Source organism: Myxocyprinus asiaticus, chromosome 41 (assembly GCF_019703515.2).
Source record: "Myxocyprinus asiaticus isolate MX2 ecotype Aquarium Trade chromosome 41, UBuf_Myxa_2, whole genome shotgun sequence".
Classification (NCBI taxonomy): Eukaryota; Metazoa; Chordata; class Actinopteri; order Cypriniformes; family Catostomidae; genus Myxocyprinus; species Myxocyprinus asiaticus.
In genome coordinates this window covers 26,323,276-26,345,297 of record NC_059384.1, presented here as the reverse complement: position 1 = coordinate 26,345,297, position 22,022 = coordinate 26,323,276, and the positions used below count along the sequence as shown (strand labels likewise).

Sequence of the window (22,022 nt, the reverse complement as noted above, 5' to 3'; positions counted from 1 at the left end):
TCAAAAGTCTTGTTACATGAATGACCCATTCTGCATTAGCAACTGTAATGTTGGCTCTACACTAGCAGACTCAAAACAATTCATTTTGGCCAAGGGTGTCACACATGCAGACTGTTTTGCTGAGATCTCGCTCTCTTCATTCAGAGGTATAACACACTTGCTGATTAAAAATGGTGGAGGGGTGACACCCATAACGACTCACCGCAACCATCTCTCTCTGATCCCTGTGCCCTGGAGCTCGCCAAAATAACAACGTGAGTAAAACTGCAATTGCAATCGAGTGATTTAGGTCATTTTCAGACCTGAAGCTTGCCTTATTGTTCCAAAACAGCGGCGAAAATTGTTACAGTGTTACATTTTCTTCATGGTTAGTTTGGCTCTCGCAAAGATGTATTTGAAAATGCACCAAAACTGTAAAATGTCCATAAAGGTTATTTTTTTCCATCATGTGTTGCTTTTGCATTATTTCTGCAGAATGACAGAATCACTATGAATTTTAATCAGAGTTTGTGATGATATGCAGCTGAGTGTGATAAAAAAAAAAGTTCTGATCAACTTGTCATCTTGTCAGTTCTTCTCATCAAACAAAACAGATGTGTTTTTTTCAGTGCTTGAAGCCATTAACTCAGCAGGGAGTCCCGACTGTCAAGTGATTAACACCTCCCGCTGAGAGGTGCTAATGAGCGCTCTGTCTCCCTCTGCCTGGCCACTAATTATGTTAATGAAGCTAACACCTGAAAATCATTGGAAAAATCAGCTAGTGTAGAGCCAGCTTAAGAAGAGTTGATGTATGACAATAAAATAAATAAATAATCCAAGTTCATTCAGTTTCTGTTCACAAAATCTCCAAAAACGTAATGCAATCCATGTATGCTAAAGGTGCAAAGTACAATTTTTGTGACACTAGTCGCATCATACAAAATTGCAAAAATAATAATTCTAAAAACGTTTCTCAAAAACTCCTCCATCTGCCATTATTCGATGAAACAGGTTGTCCCACCACAACTCATACCATTGGTTAAGCCAATGTTGGTGTATCGGACTGCAATTTTGTTTGGTGCCACTAATTGCATAAACATTACACACTGCAACATTAACAATTATAAGGGTTTGATTTTTTTATATTGGCCCTATATCAAACTGCAATCTGACCATGTTCTCTGATTCCTGCAGCCAGAGGCGGATGAGTGTAGCCAGAGTGTAATACAGAACCAACAACATGATGGGATTGACAAAGTGGTGCCACTCCAGATCAGGATTCACTTTGAACAACCAGGTGTGTAAGCAGTCAGTCTGCACCACTGGAGATATGCCAAACAGACTGAGGAGAAGAAAAGAACAAGAGGGGAAATTATTAATTCATCAGTTACACAAGACATTTGAGAGAACCCCTTTACAAAAAACTGTGATGGTATCTTTTAGAAAGTATCAGCTTGCAATACCATGGTATTTTGATATAATATCCTGAACCTGCATTTTTTTATACTGAGGTACTGATACATCATGGGTCTCCAATACGATATACCATGAAGATATTACCAAGGTATATATACTGTATATATATATATATATATATATATATATATATATATATATATATATATATATGTAAAAATAAAAGAAAAATGGTAATACTATGGTACTTTTATGTAAAGGTCAGTTCAAGTGTCAGAAAATAATTTACTTGGAACTGAGTTTTAGGCATTTGGAATACTTGGTGACACTTTAAAATAAGTTTGTATTTGTTAACATTAGTTAATGCATTAGGTATCATGAACTAACAATAAACAATAATTTTGTACATAATTTATTATCAGTTATCTTGGTTAATGTTAATCCATCAAAATACTATAGTTTGTTCATATTACAGTAGCTCATATTGTATTAACTAATGTAACATATAAATGTAAACATACAACTTTTAATGTAAAAATGCATTAGTATATGTAGTAATGAACATTAACCAAGATTAATAAAAGGTGTTAATGTTTTTTTCACTTTTAGTTCATGTTAATTGACATAAATTCTGAATAATTAAAATATAAAATTAAAATAATTTATTGCAGCGATATTTTCTCACATTTGGAATTTCGGTGGCACTTTTGGTGGTATTTTTGCCCTGACTAAGGACATACATTACCAGAAAGGAACCTTAAAAAATGAAAATGAATTATAATATTAAATGGATAGTTCACCCAAAAATAAAAATTCTCTCATAATTTACTCTCATGCCATCCCAGATGTGATATGACTTCCTTTCTTCTGCTGAACATAAACAAAGATTTTTAGAAGAATATCTCAGCTCTGTTGGTCCATACAATGAAAGTGAATGGTGACCAGAACCTTCAAGCTCCAAAAATCACATAAAGGTAGCATAAAAGTAATCCATACGACTCCAGTGGTTAAATCAATGCCTTCAGAAGGGATATGATAGGTATGGATGAGAAACAGATCAATATTTAAGTAAATCTCCACTTTCACTTTCACATTCTTTCTAGTGCTGTCAGTAGATTAAAATGTTTAATCGCGATTAATCGCATAATGTTTTGTAGTTAATTGCGATTAATCACAGATTTTGAAAGTGCTGAAATTTTACAATGTATATACTTATTTCCATCTTAGGAAAGAAAACAAAACAACATGTAGCAATATAATGCTTTATTAACATTTTTCAAACAAAGAATTCCACAATATAAAGACAATGCACTAAAATCCATCTGTGCTTATTTTGTACATCAAATAGTGTTAAGAGCTTCTTTCTCCATCATTTTATCAGCGACAGGGAGGTGCTGTCAGATATTATTTTATTGACTGAGATAACAACCTCCGTGGCTCTCTCATATGAGAGAGTGTAACAGTCAATTAGTGTTTTATGACCGCCCATAGAATGTCTATAGGACTGCTGCGTTATGCTGTTTTATGCTATGTTTGTAGGCTCTTTTTGGTAGAAGGGCTCTGGGGCTGTCTTTTTGTCTGTTTGTGGTGTGTGCGTCAGTGTAATGACTCCAGGTGAACACATTACAAAGGTTCCACCCTTCACTCCAGTGTTTATTCTGTATTAACGGTAAATGCATTAATCGAGATTAAGAAAAATTAACACGTTAAACTTTTTTAATTAATCGCATGCGTTAACACGTTAATTCTTTCACATTTTAAAAGTGAAAGTGGAGATTTAGAGTAAAAAAAAAAAAAAAAGTACTTAAATATCGTTCTATTTCTCACCCATACCTATCATATCACTTCTGAAGATATAGATTTAACCACTGGAGTCGTATGGATTACTTTTATGCTGCCTTTATATGTTTTTGGACCTTCAAAGTTTTGGTCACTTGCATTGTATGGAGCTACAGAGCTGAGATGTTCTTCTAAAAATCTTTGTTTTGTGTTCAGCAGAAGAAAGAAAGTCATACACATCTGGGATGACATGAGAGTGAGTAAATGATGAGAGAATTTTCATTTTTGGGTGAACTGTCCCTTAACTATTCCTTTAAAGACTTAAAGCAGAAATAAGGTTATCACCCAATAAAAAATAAATAAAAAAAACTTCACTAAATATACAGCTCTAAGAGAAGAGCTGCTAATTCACTCCAGATTCCTCAAGATTAAGCTTGCTTGTGTTTATTTTCCTTTTTCTCTCTCTCTCTCATTTGCTGGAGCCAAAATTGGATGCCTAAGGAAGAAAATAACAACAGCAGATGCCTATTTAACCGGGAATAAAAATAAAAGAGTAAAAGAGATGGAGTGAAAACACAAGTAAAGTAAAAAAGACCACTCTTCAATGGCCCTTTATTATCATTTTACATTAAACATTGCATAATAAACAGAGGCATTTTCATGGTTTCATCAGTGGATGATAAAAATTGTAACTTCTCATAGCCAAAACCCTATTGAAAATGGATTAGGTGACCAACACGTGCTTCTTGTTTTTCGTTTTTATACTGTTAGTAAAATCATTGTGTTTTGCCAAAGGTTCGTTTTGCAGCTACCTCGAGGAATCTGTAGCCAAACTGAGAAAATATGAAGTGGGAATATTTCGCCTTAGTGTGTGAATCATCCAAAGCCAAAGCTTGACATCCAAGTCCTTATACCACAGCTGAAAATAGAGTCTACATTTAAATAATATCGCTGAATAGAGTTGCTATTATAAAGTCATAATAAACAGAATATTAAGTAAAAGGTGCCATGAGGACTCACAAACCCAAAGAGAAGAAAAATCACAGAGATCTCATTAATATCTTAATTGTTTCTCTTAAACAGCAATGACACTAAATTAAGAATGAAGACTTGTGCAACGAACTGTGCTCAGATTTGCCAATATTACAAAGTCTACAATCAAACATCAGATCTCCTTTTTTCTAAACCTCAGAGCTTAGGTCTGTTTTGAAAGGTTTATAGGTATATGTAGGTATATATTTGTAAATTATCACAAACAATAATTTTTTCTATGTGGAAAATGAATGGGATTCTTACTTTCAGACAACTACTGTTGCACTCCATACTCTCACTGTTTGACAACATCTGTCATAGCTGTGACTATTTTTTATTTCTCCTAAGAGACAAAGTTGTTATTTAAATGAAACATAATTGAGCAATACAATTTTCCAATTTGGACTGCATGAAGGTTTAGTATAAAGAAAATGGCATTCACAGAAACACATATAGTCCTTTCTGTATTGTTTGCACAGAACAGACAACCAACATACACCCATTTGGTTTTAATCTCTGGGTTTTCTAAATCACCATTTTTTTCCTACCCAAACTAGACTTGTCTCTAGCATCTCAGCTAAGGTGTAATCAAAACTGCGTCCTTGTCACAAATGCTACATTACAAAGCTGGTGCTGATTGTGCTGTTTTGTGATTGGCAGAGAGAGGCTCTTTGTTTTATTCCCAGAGGCACCAGCTCGCAAAATTGACTTAGGCATTTTTCTAATAGTGGCAAGATTGTAGTGTCTAAAATGTTTCTCAGGTTTTGTTTGAGAATAGAACCGCTAAACCCTGTAAAAACCATTTAATTCTATGTGGTTGAATAAAGGGGTTTAGTAAAGCATATTTCTTTACTTAAGCTTATTCCTCCCACACACTGTATTTTTTTAAAGGTAACAGGATTTCTATGCATGTGTCAAATTTGCTTGGCCTGTTTCATATTCACTGTGCTGCATTTTCTGAGCTTGGTTCAAACCTCATCTTACATATGTGAAATATCTGTGTCTTTTATGGAGTCTTTGAATGCATATGAGGTTTCAGGATGTTGATTGTAACCCAAGTGAGTGAAGTGATGATGTGTTCGAAATAGCATACTACCATAACATTCTTACTATTCCTGCAATTACAGTATATGTAGTAAATGCAAGGAGTGAACATCAGAGACGTGCGCATGACTTTACCTTTCAATTCCAGTGTTATGAATGAACCGGAAGTTATTATAGATTGATCGCACTGTGATGCAATTTGATGACGGTAGATCAAAAGTTCTGCTGCTAAAATCGGTCTGTGCTTGCTGAAATTTTAACCACTGCCCCCAGTGGCCGAAGCTGGAAGTGTTATTAAAATGTCCACAAATTGGCACCAGAAGTGAGTTGCATTGTTAGTTGTAAATAATGTAATACAGTCAACAGGAATGCATAGTTTATTAACTATACACCCTAACCCCAAACCTTACTGCCAGTAGAGTAAAAATTTAATTTTGTAGCAAAAATGCAATCTCCAAATTACTTCTTAGTTTCCATGGGCATCTTGGAGATTGTTTGTGCAACTTGCTATCAGAAGTGCCAGAGAAAAATAAAAACATATTTGTATTGATACAAAAATGTCTGATATGGGATGGCCCTTGTCAGTAATTCAGCAGAATAGGGTCAATATTAGGGTACATGAACATTCAGAAGCAACATGCCAATTTCCTGCGCATTTATGGTGGTAGTTACAGCCTCAATTTTTTAACATCCCTTTCATGACTTATTATTTGATTTCACTGCTAAAAGTTGATTTTATAAAAGGCAAAATAACTTCTGTATTTTCCGAGATGACAACTGGACGCTACTCACATGAAACGTGATGAGTTACTGTGATGACAACAACGTAGCATACTACTGTTTGAAATGTTTGTAGACTCATGACTACTTTGTAACTTACTCCTTTTAAAAAAAATTGTAGGCAGAATACACTGTATGGGTAGTTTACATGAAATATTTTTGTGAAGTTAACATGTTAGGTCATGGCATGGTTTTGCATTTTAAAGTCTTGGTGCTCAGTTACTAATCTAGTCTAATACAGAGACCTCAAACAAATACCAGAACCAGGCTTACAGAACTTTTGAGACAGCTATTCTTTGTCTGTTTTGTTGTCAGCTACAGGTTTCGGGGATGACATTCGCAACACATTTTAACAAGACGCAACATTTGTGCAATTAGTCTTGCATCCACCACTAATGGGCCTTTTTTAAACCTCGCTGCTGGTGTTGCACAGACCTTGTGAACTGTCAGCGTAATACAGGGCAGCCACTGAGCGGTACACTATAATAGACTCTAATCGAGACTTAATTTAGAAGAATTGCGTCTATGTTACTCATGGGCTCTTTTGAGTCACCTTTGATTGTTTTTTTCTCTTTTTTCTTTCTCTCCATCTCAAAGCTCAGTCCTGTCATGTAGTGCTCCCTGAAACCAGCTGTGTAATTTAAATGGCCAAGAGCGGTCCTGCAGAAATCAGAACCGCCTGGACTTTGAGGCTAATGCCACCAACAAAAACAGCATCTTAGTGGCTTCTTTTTTGTCAATTTTACCATCTAACTTAAAGAATCAGTCTGTGGGAAGATTGATTAATTTTACCAAAAGTCTTTACAGAGCATCATGGTCAGAATCTACTCTGGGATGGTAATAGTGACAGTCCATGAGCCATTATATCGATATCTAAAATGTTAATTTAAGATGAGAATGTCCACTATATAGTCATGACTATATCAGTTGTTGAGAGAAGGAAATAGTAGACACAATAGCTGCTTTTCCACTATTGGGCCAGTGCGAGCCAGGGCTATCAACTGGTCAGCCAGGGCCAATAACCTCAGACCTCAAGCCGCAAGACCAAAATCGATCAGCTTTCCCAACATTGGGCCAACAGCCCCCCCGTGCTGCCCTAAAACCTGCCCTTAATACGCCGCTTTGGTGCCAACCTCATACACCCTGCCCCTTTCAGAGGGAGACTCATGTTGAGGTATCAGACTCTGGAGTCTAGGTAGCCCTCTAAATAAACACAGATTTGTACTGTGCCCGCAATTGTTTGTATTTGTCTCCAGCTGGCCTTCTTTGGCTCAAGAGTTTTCAGCGGGCCAAAGGCCATTGGCCCCAAAGAAACCCAGAGAAGGCACAATTAAGCCCCGGAAGTGACAGTGGGAATGTAACTGGCCCTGGCATGCACTAGCAAGCCCTCACTTGGACAGATAGTGGAAACGGGGCTAATCACAATCTCAATGAGCTTTTTTAAACACATTAAATATATACAATCGGTATGTGAAATATTCCCTCTCACTGTAATTTAATTAGAGCACTTTGAATGGCTTGAACATTGAGTGTAAGCAAACTTCCAAAACATATAACAGCGTAAAGTCATCTGCTTCCTCATGCAAGAATTTACAGCTAACTATACTATCCCACAAACTTTTCGATTTCATGCCCATTGCACTTTACTCAATTGCAAGGTCTTTCCTGGATCTGAACGTTGGGAAGTTGCCACAGAAAACACACAGACCTAAAATGAAATTTCTGAGAGCAAAGTGAATATTGACTATTCAGTCAGACTTCTTGAAATAGAGCCTGACAGTGTCTGCCTGTAGGTTTGAGACTTAAACCAAAAAAAATCAAATAGGACAACACTGCCTAGCTCAGAAATTATTTAAATGATGAGCTAAACAGGCCTCAGTGTCTTAAGAGGGCCAATTCAGACACAAACTGTAAACATGTCAAATAGACATTTAACAAACATAAAATAGACAGGAATCTCTCCATGTCCACCTTTTAGGGATAACCACCATTGTTAGAGCCAACATCCCCTTCAGCCCTGTTTATATTCACAATATAATATAGCCTCAAGCGACTTTTATAAAACAGTTAATGAAAGGAAAGACAGTGAACATGTGTTTCGCATTCTCGCTGTTACTATATAGTGTATTTTAGCATGGTTAGAAAGCTGTTTTTACAAAACAGCACCCGCAAGCATTACTATTTGTTTTAAAATCAGCCTGTAATTATCAACCATGACACATGTTGACAACAGATCAGTGCACATGGCCTCAAATTGCCTCTTGTAATGCCACATAACAAAGTTGGCTAGATCGCTAAATTAGCCCATCGGTCACCAGACACCCACATTCTCATGTACGATTCCCGTTCGCCTGATCATTCTAATTGAATTTTCCTTTTGTTTTCCATTTTCAGACAACACTGTAATCTCATTGGTCACAGTAAGGGGATCCGGCTGGATTCTGTCTGTGCCCATGTGCTGGCGGATCACGCTGGATTGGTTTAAGCTTGTGGTTGGGATGTAAAGCTTTTATGTGCAAAATGAGCAGCAGCATAAATCATGGCATTAACCTGGCTCAACGTCTGCTTGGCATGAAACAAAGTTCTACATACTCAAACAAATCCAAATAAATTAAGCATTGGTGCCCAGTGAAATGTCCATGACAAGATGTTTTTTTTAATCTAAAAATCGTGAGAAAAAATGCAAATAATTATATATGTACAGTGGCAAGAAAAAGTATGTGAACCCTTTGGAATTAGCTGTTTTTCTGCATTATTTGGTCATAAAATGTGATCTCATCTTCATCAGAGTCACAAGTATAGACAAACAACAATGTGCTTAAGCTAACAACACACAAACAATTCTAATATTTCATGTCTTTATTGAACACATCTCATTAAACATTCACAGTGCTGTGGAAAAAGTAAGTGAACCCTTGGATTTAATAACTGGTCAATCCTCCTTTGGCAGCAACAACCTCAACCAAGTATTTCTGGTAGCTGCGGATTAGACCTGCACAAAGTTCAGAAGGAATTTTGGACCATTCTTCCTTACAGAACTACTTCAGCTCAGCCATATTCTTAGGATGTCTGATGTGAATGGCTCTCTTGAGTTCATTCCACAGCATCTCTATTGCATTAAGGTCTGGGCTCTGACTAGGACACTCCAAAAGGTGGATTTTTTTTTTTAAAGCCTTTCTTTAGTGGATTTACTTCAGTGTTTAGGGCCATTGTCCTGCTGCATCAGCCAACTTCTACTGAGCTTCAGCTGGCCCACAGCCACCTTGAAATGATCCTGTAGGATATCTTGATAAACTTGGGAATTAATTTTTCCCTCGATGATGGCAAGCGGTCCAGGCCCCTAAGCAGCAAAGCAGCCCCAAATCATGATGCTCCCTCCACCATACTTCACAGTTGAGATGATGTTTTTATGTTGGTATGCGGTGCCCTTTTACAGCATACATAGTGCTGAGTGTTCTTCCCAAAAAATTCAACCTTAGTTTCATCGGTCCACAAAACATTTTCCCAGTAGCGTTGTGGAGTGTTAAGGTTGTCTTTGGAAAAATTCAGGCAAGCGTAAATGTTTTGTTGAAAAGCAGCGGCTTCCTTCTTAGTTTCCTGTCATGGACACCATGCCTGTTTAATGTATTCCGTAGAGTAGACTCATGAACAGAGATGTTAACCAGTTCCAATGATTCCTTCAATCTTTAGCTGTCACTCTAGGGTTCTTTTTTACCTCATTGAGCGTTCTGCAGTGTGCCTTTTGCGTCTTCTTGGCTGGATGGCCACTTATAGGGAGAGTAGCCACAGTACTAAATCCTCTCCATTTATAGACAATTTGTCTAACTGTGGAAAGATGAATATCTAATATCTTCAAGATAACTTTGTAACCTTTTCCAGCTTTATGCAAAGCAATAATTCATGATCGTAGGTCTTATGAGATCTCTTTTTTGCGAGGCATGGTCCATGTCAGCAAATTCTTCTTGTGAATAGTAAACTCAAAATGTTTGAGTGCTTTTTATAAGTCAAAGTAGCTCTAACCTACACCTACAATCTTGTTTCATGAATTGGATGCCTCTAATTAGCTTCTGTTAATGTCATTAGCCTAGGGGTTCACATACTTTTTCCAACCTGTACTGTAAATGTTTAAATTATGTATTCAATTTTTCCAAGATCAATACAATAGTTTGTGTGTTATTAGTTAAAATAGATCATGTTTGTTCATTATTGCAACTTAGATGAATATCAAACCATATTTTAAGACAATTTTATACATAAATGCAGGTAATTCCAAAGGGTTCACATACTTTTTCTTGATACTATCTATCTATCATCTATTTATCTATGAAAAAAAGATAAACTAGTCAACCTCATTAATAGACTAGTTGATTGTTAAAGTAGCCAACCGTAATGGCCAATCCCTACCTGGCATAACTGTCTCCTGGTGGAACAGCCTCCTGGAAGAATTGGAACTGGTAGAGGTAGAGCATAATGATATGACCAGCACTGAAGATGGCCATGAGAACGCACAGACAGCTGAAGAGGAGAGGGTCGAAGGTACGACAGAAAGACCACCAGGTGCACAGGCCCAGGAAGGTGAAGAAATACACAGTGGAGGTCAGAGAGGGCAACATTATACCTGGAACAAGAGATGTATTGAGATAAGAAAAATCAACTTTTTTTCGTGGAACACAAAAGCAAGCATTTAGTGATCAGGAACTGTCAACCTCCAAAAAGGACAAAATGCCCCACAAAAGTAGTCCATATCACCCGTGATGCTTTCATTGTATAGATTAGAGCAGCGTAACATATTTCAAAACATCTCGTCTTGTGCTCCATGGAAGACAGAAAGTCATGTGGGTTTGGAACAACATGAGCATGACAAAATTCTCATTACCCTTTAATGATCTGGGCTGGCAACCAAAAGGTTGCAGGTTTAAAACCAGAAGGGATGGTTAGAAATGTACTATTGTTGTTTGTTAATGTTAGTGCTGTTTCTATTTTATTTCATTATGTTCTTATAAAGAGAATAATGCCAATAATCTTTTTTTTTCTGTCTGAAAGAACTTGTTCCTTTCATCTTCAGTTTGTAAATGAATGCAATTACTGCAATTGATTCTATGTGGTGAGTGATGTTCTCAACACTACCTACCTGTGAGGCCTAATAATATGGTTATGACTACTTTTCCTGCCGTGGTAATCAGATTGCCAACGATCTCTTTGAGTTTGGACGCCATGTCTGCTATTTGTCGAAGGATCCTCATTTTGGTGCTTTCTTGAACCTCAAGTTCTCCCTCCTCCATGTCCACTTCATCCTCTTCAGGAAGTTCACAGTCTTCGTCGCCCTGCTCAAAGTCTTCAAACAGCAGCTCATCCTCCAGCTCCAGTTTCTCAACATTCTTCTCTTCCTCTTCATCCTCTTTTTCCTGAAAAGATGAAAGCAAAGACTTATGTTTTAGATTATGTTTATTATCAATCAGAAATGAATCATAGCAACTTCAGGATTCTAGTTGATTTCCAGGGACACACATATTTATAAAATGTATACATTGAATGCATTATAGTCGTTCTGGATAAAAGTGTCTGCCAAATTATTCTAACTAGCTAGGGTTGGGTATTGATACAGATTTCCAGATTCGATCCCTTTCTGTGTGATTAGAATTAAATGTTTCTTTCTTTTTTTTTAATCAACAACTGACTGTAAAGAACAGAAAGGGTATTAAAAGAGACATTATTCATTGAAAAATGGATTGCATGGATTTTGTCTTTGACACACCACAGAGCGAGTCAAACCAAATTTTTACTCTCAACACAGTCAAATGATCTTGATGTTGAACTTCTTCTCCACTATACTACTCAATCACTGGTGTTTACCATCCAGTGTATAATCACAGACATTTTTACTCATATAGCATGAAATTTGGTTGCATATTCAAGTGATTAACTCACTTTGTAGAGGGTTGTGGCATAGAGTAAAAGATCAATCTTGGGATTTAAGAATCAATATCGAAATTGTTCAAATGAAAATTGCGATGTCTGTGAAAATCGATATTTTTACCCAGTCTTACTAGCTGTTTAACTAGCTAGATAAAAGCATCTGCCAAATGAAGCTAAATAGTTAGCTAATTACATAAGTTAACAAACTAACCATCAAAATTACTTATAAAAAGCATATGTTGCATGCACTATTTTGATAAAAGTGTCTGTCAAACTAACTAACTAACTAACTGACTGACTGACTGACTGTCTGAACTAACTAACTAACTAACTCTGCCAAATAAATCTAGCTAGCTGACTAACTAATTAACTAAAACTTATTGATAAAATACATGTGTTAAAAACATTGAGTCACTTTGGATAAAATTGTCTAACCAGTGCTGGGTAAATTACTAAAAAAATAATCCACTACAAATTACAAACTCCTTCTCTAAAATTATAATCAGATTATTTTACTGATTACTTTTAAAAGTAATAATACTTTCAAAACACTTCCGCTGAACAAATTCCAAATAATGTCTATTTTCTTCTTGTTCATTGTTGCACACGCTTCAGCTGTCACATAAATGCAAACAGATGTACTGTACATATGCACAGGGTTGGGAGTGTTACTTTTTAAATGTATTCCACTACAGATTACAGAATACATGCTGTAAAATGTCATTTGTAATGTATTCCGTTAGATTACTCAAGGTCAGTAACGTATTCTAAATACTTTGGATTACTTCTTCAGCACTGGTAGATTTTTTCACTTGTTTTGACTATAAAAACTCTGCAAGTACAGTAAGACAAAATACACATGTTAAAAACACATTCACTGAAAAACCTAAATATCTTATGCAGTGTTGTTTCTAAAACAAGATCAATCAAATTGATCTTGTTTTAAGGATTTTTAGATATTTTTACAGGAAAACAATACAAAAATGATTATCAAGAATATGATTTTTGCCCTAATATCAAAGGTCTTACTAGAAAAAAGAAATTATGATCCAATGTGAATTTTCTTGATAAAAAAAATATGATCGTGCCTGGTAACATGTGCATGTAAAATGGCTAGAAATAGCATTTTAGTTTAGTGTAAAGCTGACAATTTACACAAGGTTTATTTCTATTTCTTCTGCTCCAAACTTACTTCAAACTTACTTCTCTGTCTGCTCGTATGAATGTAACACATCATAAGAAAGTGTTTCACCGCTGTTCAAATGCACTTTTGATCACATCATTTATATGTATAAATGTTTTCCATCTGAAAGGACTAAATATTAAATGAAACAAATGACAATAAAATGCAAAGTAATCTCTTCAGTAATCAAAATACTTTTTGAATGTAACTGTATTCTAATTACCAATGATTTAAATTGTAACTGTAGTGGAATATAGTTACTTATATTTTGTATTTGAAATATGTAATCCCGTTGCATTTCGTTACTCCCCAACCCTGTGTACAGTATATACAGTATATTAGGGCTGTCAATCGATTACAGTTTTAATCGAATTAATTACTGTACGTTATGCCTATTAACTAATCGAATTAATCACAATTAAACACATATATAAATATTTGCTGAGAAAGCCCCTTAAAAAACAATAATTCAATATATAATTATAAAATCATTATAAATAGTTATATTTAAATAATTAAAAATATATTATTTTAAAAGTAAAGCATTGATAAGACAATGCAAAAATTGGCCATAGAATCCAATATATTGTTTATTTCCATATTATTGAACAAAAGCAAATCATTGGCCTACAGTTCACAGGAATCATTTTGCAAATGAATTCGTCAATCAGTCCGAGATTTATTATAAGCTCTTTTCTAAAGACATGTCAAAGTACACCTGCGTCAGATGTTGTCTGACTTTGGTTGTGTCACGTCATAAACATACCATTTTTAAGTGTTTGTGTCAATAAATATATTTTGAAACTCAGAAAAACACATCTTAAGACCCCTGCATTTGGATTTGTGCTCCATTAAGTGTTTGAATGCAAGAACACTTCCTTATGTTATACTGTCTGCTGTTGGTGAGTGTGGTTTGATCTCTGGATAAGCTGAAAAGTAATCCCTTTTTGCAAAGTAATCTCTTCAGTAATCAAAATACTTTTTGAATGTAACTGTATTCTAATTACCAATTATTTAAATTGTAACTGTAGTGCAATACAGTTACTTATATTTTGTATTTTAAATACGTAATCCTGTTACATGTATTCCGTTACTCCCCAACCCTGCATATGAACATATGAATTCACATTTTAATTGTATAAAACTAAATAATATATTTTTAGAAATATTTGTACCCCAAGTAATGTACTTAAAAGTAATTACTTTCATTGAAAGTCAGTAACTGTAATCTGATTAGAATTTAAAATTACCTAATTTCTTTGTAATCCAATTATACCCAACACTGTAACTAACTAACTAACTAACTAAATGAAAATGTGAAAGAATTTTGTGTGACATTTTTTTTAAAAGTCTTTTTGGATAAATAAGTCTGCAAAATTCTTTCACATTTTCATTTATTTAGTTAGTTAGTTAAGTCTGCAAAATGAAGCCGACTAGCCGGCTAATTACCTCACTTCCTAACTAACTAACTAACTAACTTGCTGATAAAATGTATGCCTTAAAAGGCTAGCTAGCTAAATACTATATAAATTAATAAATATATAAAATAGCTATAAAACACATATCTAAGGTGTGCACATGGAAGTTGTTATTATAAATGATTATGTTGATAGAATTATGATATAGATATTTAGATATTATTGAAGTCACATACTATAGAAAGTTAGAAAGTAAGATATTGTACCATACTGCAATTCTTCTGGTGCTCTTATACCTGGTTACATAATATGTTTTGGCAGAACATTTTAGTATTCATATCTACAGTATGATAAACTAAAATTAATTCCTATCAGTCTGAACGGACAGGAAAGAAAAGTCTGAAAAGACACTGTTGTACCAGTCTGTGATATGGACCAATCCACTAGGATTAACATAGGTTTGCCCAGATTACCACTGGTATCTCACTAGCAATATAATATTACATCACCACTCAATTCCTTTTCCCAACGTTGTTGTTGTGGTATGCGTAAGGAAAAGAAAAAAAAAAATTACTTTAGCTGAACTGGTAGGACAAGTTACAAGAGCAAGGTCACAGGTTCAGTTTCAGAGGAAAGCTCATAATGGTAAAACGTATAGCTTGAATGCATAAATATAACTAGTCCATATACTGTATATTAATGGAATAGTTCACCCAAAAATGATAATTCTCACATCATTTACTCACCCTCATGTTGTCTCAAACTCGTATGACTTCCTTTCTTCTGCAAAACAAACATTGACATTTTAAACGATGTATGATGTGTTTTTGTCCACACAATGTAAATCGAAGGGGTCCAAAACTTTCAAGCTCCAAAAAGGAAATAAAGGCAACATGGAGGTAATCCATATGACTCAAGTGGTTTAATCCATGTCTTCTGAAGCGATACGATTGCTTTGGGTGAAAAATATATAAAAATCTAAGTTCTTATTCACTATAAATCTTGACATCTGAAGTCTCCTTGGCACGTTCATGAGAGAAGCTTGTTCACACACATTCTCGTACTTGCCGCATGCACAGAACACTGTAAACAAACAAGACACAGTGTTGCCAGATTTATGGTTTGAACACTCAGTTGGGCTACTTTTAAAGTAGTGTAACATGGTCACCAAAAGTTTGATAATAAACACTAGAAAATGAAAACGCAACGTCTTATTGATGTATAATGATACCGGCAGTGTAAAAGCATCACCGTCTTGAAGCACTCACTATGTTCCAATCGGGCCGGATGTCAAGATTTATAGTGAATAAGGACTTCAATTTTGGCCTGTTTCTCACTCAAAGCTATCGTATTGCTTCAGAAGACATGGGTTAAACTACTCGAGTCGTATGGATTACCTTTATGCTGACTTTATGTCCTTTTGGAGCTTGGAAGTTTTGGACCTCAGTGACATCAAAAACACCTCATACATTCTTCAAAATGTCTTCGTTCGTGTTGCGCAGAAAAAGTCACACAAGTTTGAGATGGCATAAGGGTGAGTAAATGATAAAAGAATGATCACTTTTGGGTTAACAATCTTTTCATGTACTTTGTAATAGTAAGATACATTAAGCATCAAACTTCTCTAAAAAAACAAAAAGAATACATTGAGTTCATTTACAACAATAACGGACATCAGCACAAGCATTATTCCAAGATTCCTTTTAAAAAGCATTAGAGTGTGACTTGTTATCCCTTCATAATGAAGTTAAGTCAGACTAAATGAATCCAGAAGGACTATAACAGGATGAGCGTCTGTTGGCTTGATTAAATTCTGTTGCCCTGGCGAGACAACACTGTCTAAGAATCACTGTTGAAGCGTTTATGAAAGTAAATATAAGTGAAATGTCTTCACTCATTGTCCTTCAGAAGAATGCAGAAGAAGGCAGTTTTCTAAAGAAAATGTGAGTAGCACTTGCCTGTGCAAAACTTGCCGCAACAATGTGGTGTTGTGGATGGTTGCTTAGGTGAGGATGAGCAATGCACCGAAGTCAAATGTGTTACGATTTAAAGAAGCATTGCTTTCTTCTCTAATGAAAAGAGAATGATACCAGAATATATGCTTTTCAAAACACTGTTCTGTGTACTAAAAAACGCTAGCAGCTACAAAACAAAGTCCTGATTTTGCGAAAATCGATCTCTTCAAAGGCAAATCTAGTCTCCCTAAAAAATAAACAGTCTCAGGCTTGAGTGGTGAAGGATTAACATAACTTCCTATAATTTAAAGTTGGCTGCATAAAAGCAATTCAATCTGAAAGTTATTAGTGTTATTTCTTCAAATGGGCACTTTCCAGTTGTTCACAGTGACACCTAACAGGCCGGCAAACAGATCAAAAAGAGACTTGTTGATCTCAAGCACTATCGAAGGTAGGGTTTTTACCTACTTTTACTTAACCCTGTCTTTGAAACAGTCAAATCCAATAAACACTGGGCTGCCCTCAGTGATATGTTAAATATACCCAGACTGAAATAATATGAGCACCGCTGGGCTAAATCAATTGTTTATTTGCAATGAACCTCACTTCGCTGTGAAAACAAAAAATTGACACTGTTCCCCTCAACTTTATTTACCATATTGCCGCAATGAATGAGTACTCTGTGCAGTTCTGTCAAAGAGGTCATCTTAATGGGCATAGTCACACAAAAACACCTTTAGTAAAGCTTCAAGTGGGACAAACAACATGTGACCTGTTAAATATCTCTAGCCAAACGTACTAATTGATAGAGCAGGTCACTCTTGAATAGATGAGGAATGTTTATTCGTGTTGTTTTGGAATTTGTAGAATATTCCCACGTGTGGTTTATGAAACGGTTTCAAATGTTCCAATCGTCAAACTAAAAGACTCCAAAAGATTAAACAGAGTTTGTTTTCCATTCCAGAGCTTGTTTTACAATAAAAATAAAACTAGATTTTTACATTTTCTAAGATTTCTAAGATGCTCTGGTGGCTTTAGTGTTTTAGTGTATGTGGTTGCTAGGTTGATGCTAGGTGTTTGCTAGGGGTTAATTACGAACTCAAGTCAAAAGAGCCCATCCCCAAGTCTCTATAGCCGCTGTTCCACCATTGGGCCGACATCGCAAAACTGTACCGTTTCATGCCGATCCAGGCCAGTTGGCACGGATACACGGATAGTGGTTTCTTTTTCCACTGTGGTGCGGTGAAATCAGGAGAATGTCCGTAACACATCAGCCCTTTGGCGATGACGTGAGAGGAAAATTTTGGAGCGAGTGCGCTATGGAGGATGATCGCATTTTTTAGTTTTTAGGACTGCTTTTTACCCTGGTTTTACTCTGCTAATACACAGAAAAGACACAGCCCATGTCGCAAAAGTAGAGCAAAGAGAAAAAGGAGAAAGGTTGACCATCATGAGGGCTCATGTATGCCACCAGACACTAACATGCAGAAAGGTCAAAGTTCCAAGACTAGCTAAAAAGGATATTTACTAACAAAATGTTATCTAAGTATTATATGAAAATAGTATATGAGTATAATCTGATATATATTTTGAGTTTTAATGAGCTAGTAATCAACTTCCCTGATGAAAAAGGCATGGACTAAATATATGCTACAATACTAATTAAACATCATCATAAAATCATGAAGACACAGTAGACATACACTATTTTCTATATACTTATATTAACTTCAGCCAAATATTAGCAAACTTGGGAAGCTAGAAACAAATGAAAGCACTATAAGTTACCATGGCATTGGCAAATTGACAATCATGAGTCGCCTCGTACTAAAGCCATTCTACCAACATGGTTGAGAACGGTTGAGTAAGGTAAGCTAACCATGCCAAGAATTATGGGCCAAGAATGGTTTATAATCGTACCGTGTAGAACCATGCTCAAGTGTAAATGCTACTGTTACCGTTCTGTTCCATGCTCTGAACCGTTCTGCCTGTTGAAAAGCAGCTCATGATATTTTTGTCATGATACAAAGTAGATTGTAGAAATCATTAGTGCCAGTGGTCTCTATGATCAATTTAAGCTTGTGATGCTTTTGGGAAACACAGCCCAGGCCGATTAATCTGCACATTTTTGGCCATTATGAGATTCCTGACTCAACTGAAAGTTAAGTTTCCCCTATTGTCAGTTCTATAATCTACTGGCAGCCTTGTTAAGGGCCATTTTCTGTTTTCAAATTAAAGTATTCTAAATATTCAATTATTAAATTACTATATTACTATTAATATTAATTGCATATATTACAATTATTATCAGTAATTGATTATAATTGCAATATATGCTATATTTATTATTATTAAATATTGCAAAAATTGCAATTGTTATTATTATTATTATTAATTATTGTGCCTATTAATATTATTAAATATTGCATACAATAAATCCATATGATGTAAGCAATTATGTGTTATCTCATTTGACAACATTACACTATATTATGCACATTAATGTTCATACCTGTACTTTACATCCATAATATCTGCATTATGTCTCCAGCCTTCAGCCACCCTATTCTTTAGATATTAGCATTGGCCATTGCAAAACTTTATCAGTCAAACAGCACTGGTAATCATCCTTGTATTTTGGGTTTACTGCTTACTGTGGTGTCTTTTGGTCAGCTGCCAATGTTATCATCTGCCAGTGTCCTTGTATTTCATGCATGTTGCTCTGTTTTCCTGTAGGAACAATTTATTGTTGTTTTTCTTGGATTTTGTTTTAAGAATAATGACAATAAAACTACTTGACTTGATATCCACACCTTTAAACACTTATAACGTGGTCTTAATTATCACAAACCATAAAGTTGTGAGCATGTGGGAGAGCATTTAAAAAAAAAAATGAAAAAAAATGACCACCCTTAAACTGCCAGCAAACTTGTTCTGTTCCTTCTAACCATTTGTGCTTATTTACATCAATACAGAACTCTTTCCCGGCCCATGCAGTTCAGCTGAGCATCTGTTGGGATGCAATTTGTGAGTAAATGTGAGAGAATATAGATTAGAAAGAGAGAGAGAGAGAAACAAAGAGGGAAACAGGAAGACTAGGGGGCTGGTTACTTAAGTACCGTCATCGCCACTGAAAAAAAAAAAACAACATCAGCAAATGTATTCCAGATGTTAAACTCCTGTACATAGTCACACACACACACAACTTCCACCCACCTTTAGTGTTGGAATGCAAATTCATTATTAATGGCAGTAAGAAAGAGAAAGATTAGGGAATGTGTGGATTTTGCATGAAGAGTTTCAATGCAAATATTGAACCAAAGATTAATGTTGCATGTGCAAAATCTCTCCCTGGTTTATGCGAGGTCAATTTTAGTGGCCGCTGTGATTTATTATACAGATTCAAGCAAAACAGTATTATATTCAAAACAAAATCACACTCCTGCTTGATAGACCCCAATAAAACATCTATGCTGACAACATATAAATTATAGCATATGGTGATTGCATGACTGCAGAACAAATGAAGACTGTTGAAAATGTAGACTACTGGTTAGTGCACATGCTTCAACATGTTAAGCAGTGGCACTCATGCGGGGTGAGCAAGTCTGACTTGTGTCAGTCTGTTTAAAAAAAACAGAGGGAACATGTCATTACAATGCATGGAGAAACAAGAAAATATATGTTTTAAAGGAATTTATCCCAAATGAAAAGTCTGCCATCATTTATTCACCCTTAAAGGAGATATTTCACAAGACATTTTCCAAGAAGCTCTTTTCCATACATTGAAAATACTATAAAGACCAGGGGCATTCAAGCTACTCAAGCTACTTTTATTAAAAATAATAAAAATAAATAAATAAAAATAAAACACCATAAAGGTATCAAAAAAGCAGTCCATATTAGCCTAAGTAGTTTTCTCAAGCCATATGATAAAATGTGTGAGAGGAACAGACTAAAATTTGAGTCGTTATCCACTGAAAATCTCCATCATAACAGTCAAAAATGTATTTGCATTCATACACAGGTTTGACGACATTCAGGTTTGACATCAGTGACACCAATAGCCATTGGTTCTCATTTATTTAGCAACCAATAGTTCGAAGTTTGAATATGCGGAACCGTAAATGACATTTGATATGCTTTGTTGGAAAAGATGAGATATTTTTGTATGAAAAAAGCAACAGGGCGGTGACTGAGAAAAAGCCAGTATTCAGCTGTCCATGTGATCCTAACATGGCCAACCTCATGAGGGGACCCTCTCCATGTAGAATAAAACAGCTTTTATAAGGTTACTGATATGACTGGAGTCCTCATCGCATCTCATAATTTCATCCTTACATATTGAAATTCTTATTTAATGAGGAAAAATTACTGAGTGCACCTTTAAAAGGAATGAGAGTCAAGATAACCCAGAAATAAGGGTTTAGGAGGTATATTAAGCCAGCTAGAGTAATTGAATAAGGTCACCTGACATCATTTTATCCTCAAGCTCAAAAAATCTCTAAATCTGCAAGTGGCATTTGGCAGGTCCTATGTGGTCTGTGAGTTCCCATACATCAGACCTCACATCAAACAGGACATTTACCAGGGTAAACACTGACTCTGATTGCAAAGTAATTTGAGAGAAGCCATCGAAAATAAACAGTTTTCATGCCAAGCGGAAGGAGAAAGTAGAACAGAAAAACGCTGCCAGTGTTGCTTGGAATGGTGAAGATGCCAGTGTGAGACAAGAAGAAGCGGGCAAATTAACCGGAACAACACAGATGTCTCTATGAGACTTTGTTGGCAGGTTATGAGCTGCGTATTGGGCACATATTTGAGCCAGAACTGGCATGATTTTCAGGCCAAATACCTGACCTTTCCATTAAGCACCCAAAAGAGCAACAGCACACTCTAATTCAATTCAGAAATGATGAGAAGTTTGGAAAACGGGGCATGTTTTTGTCGTTGTTTTGGTTATTGATATTTGTGCATGGGTTTTAATTTTTGTTTGCATAGTGTTTACCACTTATGGCCTAGAAGCACAAATTATATTTTTTTCCAAAAAACAATAGCAGTTGGAGAGGAGACAGAGATGTTTTCATAGGAACTGGAGGATCTTATACTCCAAAAGATCAAATTCAAAGCAAGCACTAAGTGGGAATCAATACTCTTAAAATATTTTCATTCCTTCTGGATCAATTAACAGGACACACACATTATATTGAAAAAAATATATATATCTTTTTTGAGTCAGCATGCGAGAAAACAATTCTTTCTCTTGAGAGAAAATGACGCTACATGAACCGCCACTAGATAATTTCTGCTTTGAAAACATCAAATAGGACTGACTTAGGCTATGTCCAAACTAATACCTTTTCTCTACATTTTAGTCTTCCGTCTACACTGAGATGGCATTTCTGAAAACAGGGGTAATGAAGATATCTGAAAACGATGACGTATTTGTTGTCATGTGATGCAGTCATGTGATCCATTCAACCCAAAAAAATCAAGATTGCGGCCCATGTTGTAGCTGCG

At 35.6% G+C, this 22,022-nt stretch overlaps 1 protein-coding gene and 1 long non-coding RNA gene across 2 annotated transcripts in view; one reads left to right on the top strand and one right to left on the bottom strand.

Annotated features, from left to right (window-relative positions):
- LOC127431508 (piezo-type mechanosensitive ion channel component 2-like) overlaps positions 1–22,022 on the bottom strand; it is a 167,758-nt gene that overhangs the window by 60,164 nt on the left and 85,572 nt on the right. Inside the window, exons 6-8 of the mRNA XM_051681948.1 lie at positions 11,162–11,435; positions 10,435–10,648; positions 1,153–1,321 (exon numbers count right to left, since the gene is read on the bottom strand). Coding sequence (XP_051537908.1) covers positions 1,153–1,321; positions 10,435–10,648; positions 11,162–11,435 — 657 coding nt within the window. The remainder of the gene's footprint in view (positions 1–1,152; positions 1,322–10,434; positions 10,649–11,161; positions 11,436–22,022) is intronic.
- LOC127431519 (uncharacterized) lies at positions 77–9,076 on the top strand. The gene is made up of 3 exons (XR_007895621.1): positions 77–254; positions 1,174–1,276; positions 8,425–9,076. It is a non-coding gene; the product is annotated as an uncharacterized LOC127431519 (long non-coding RNA).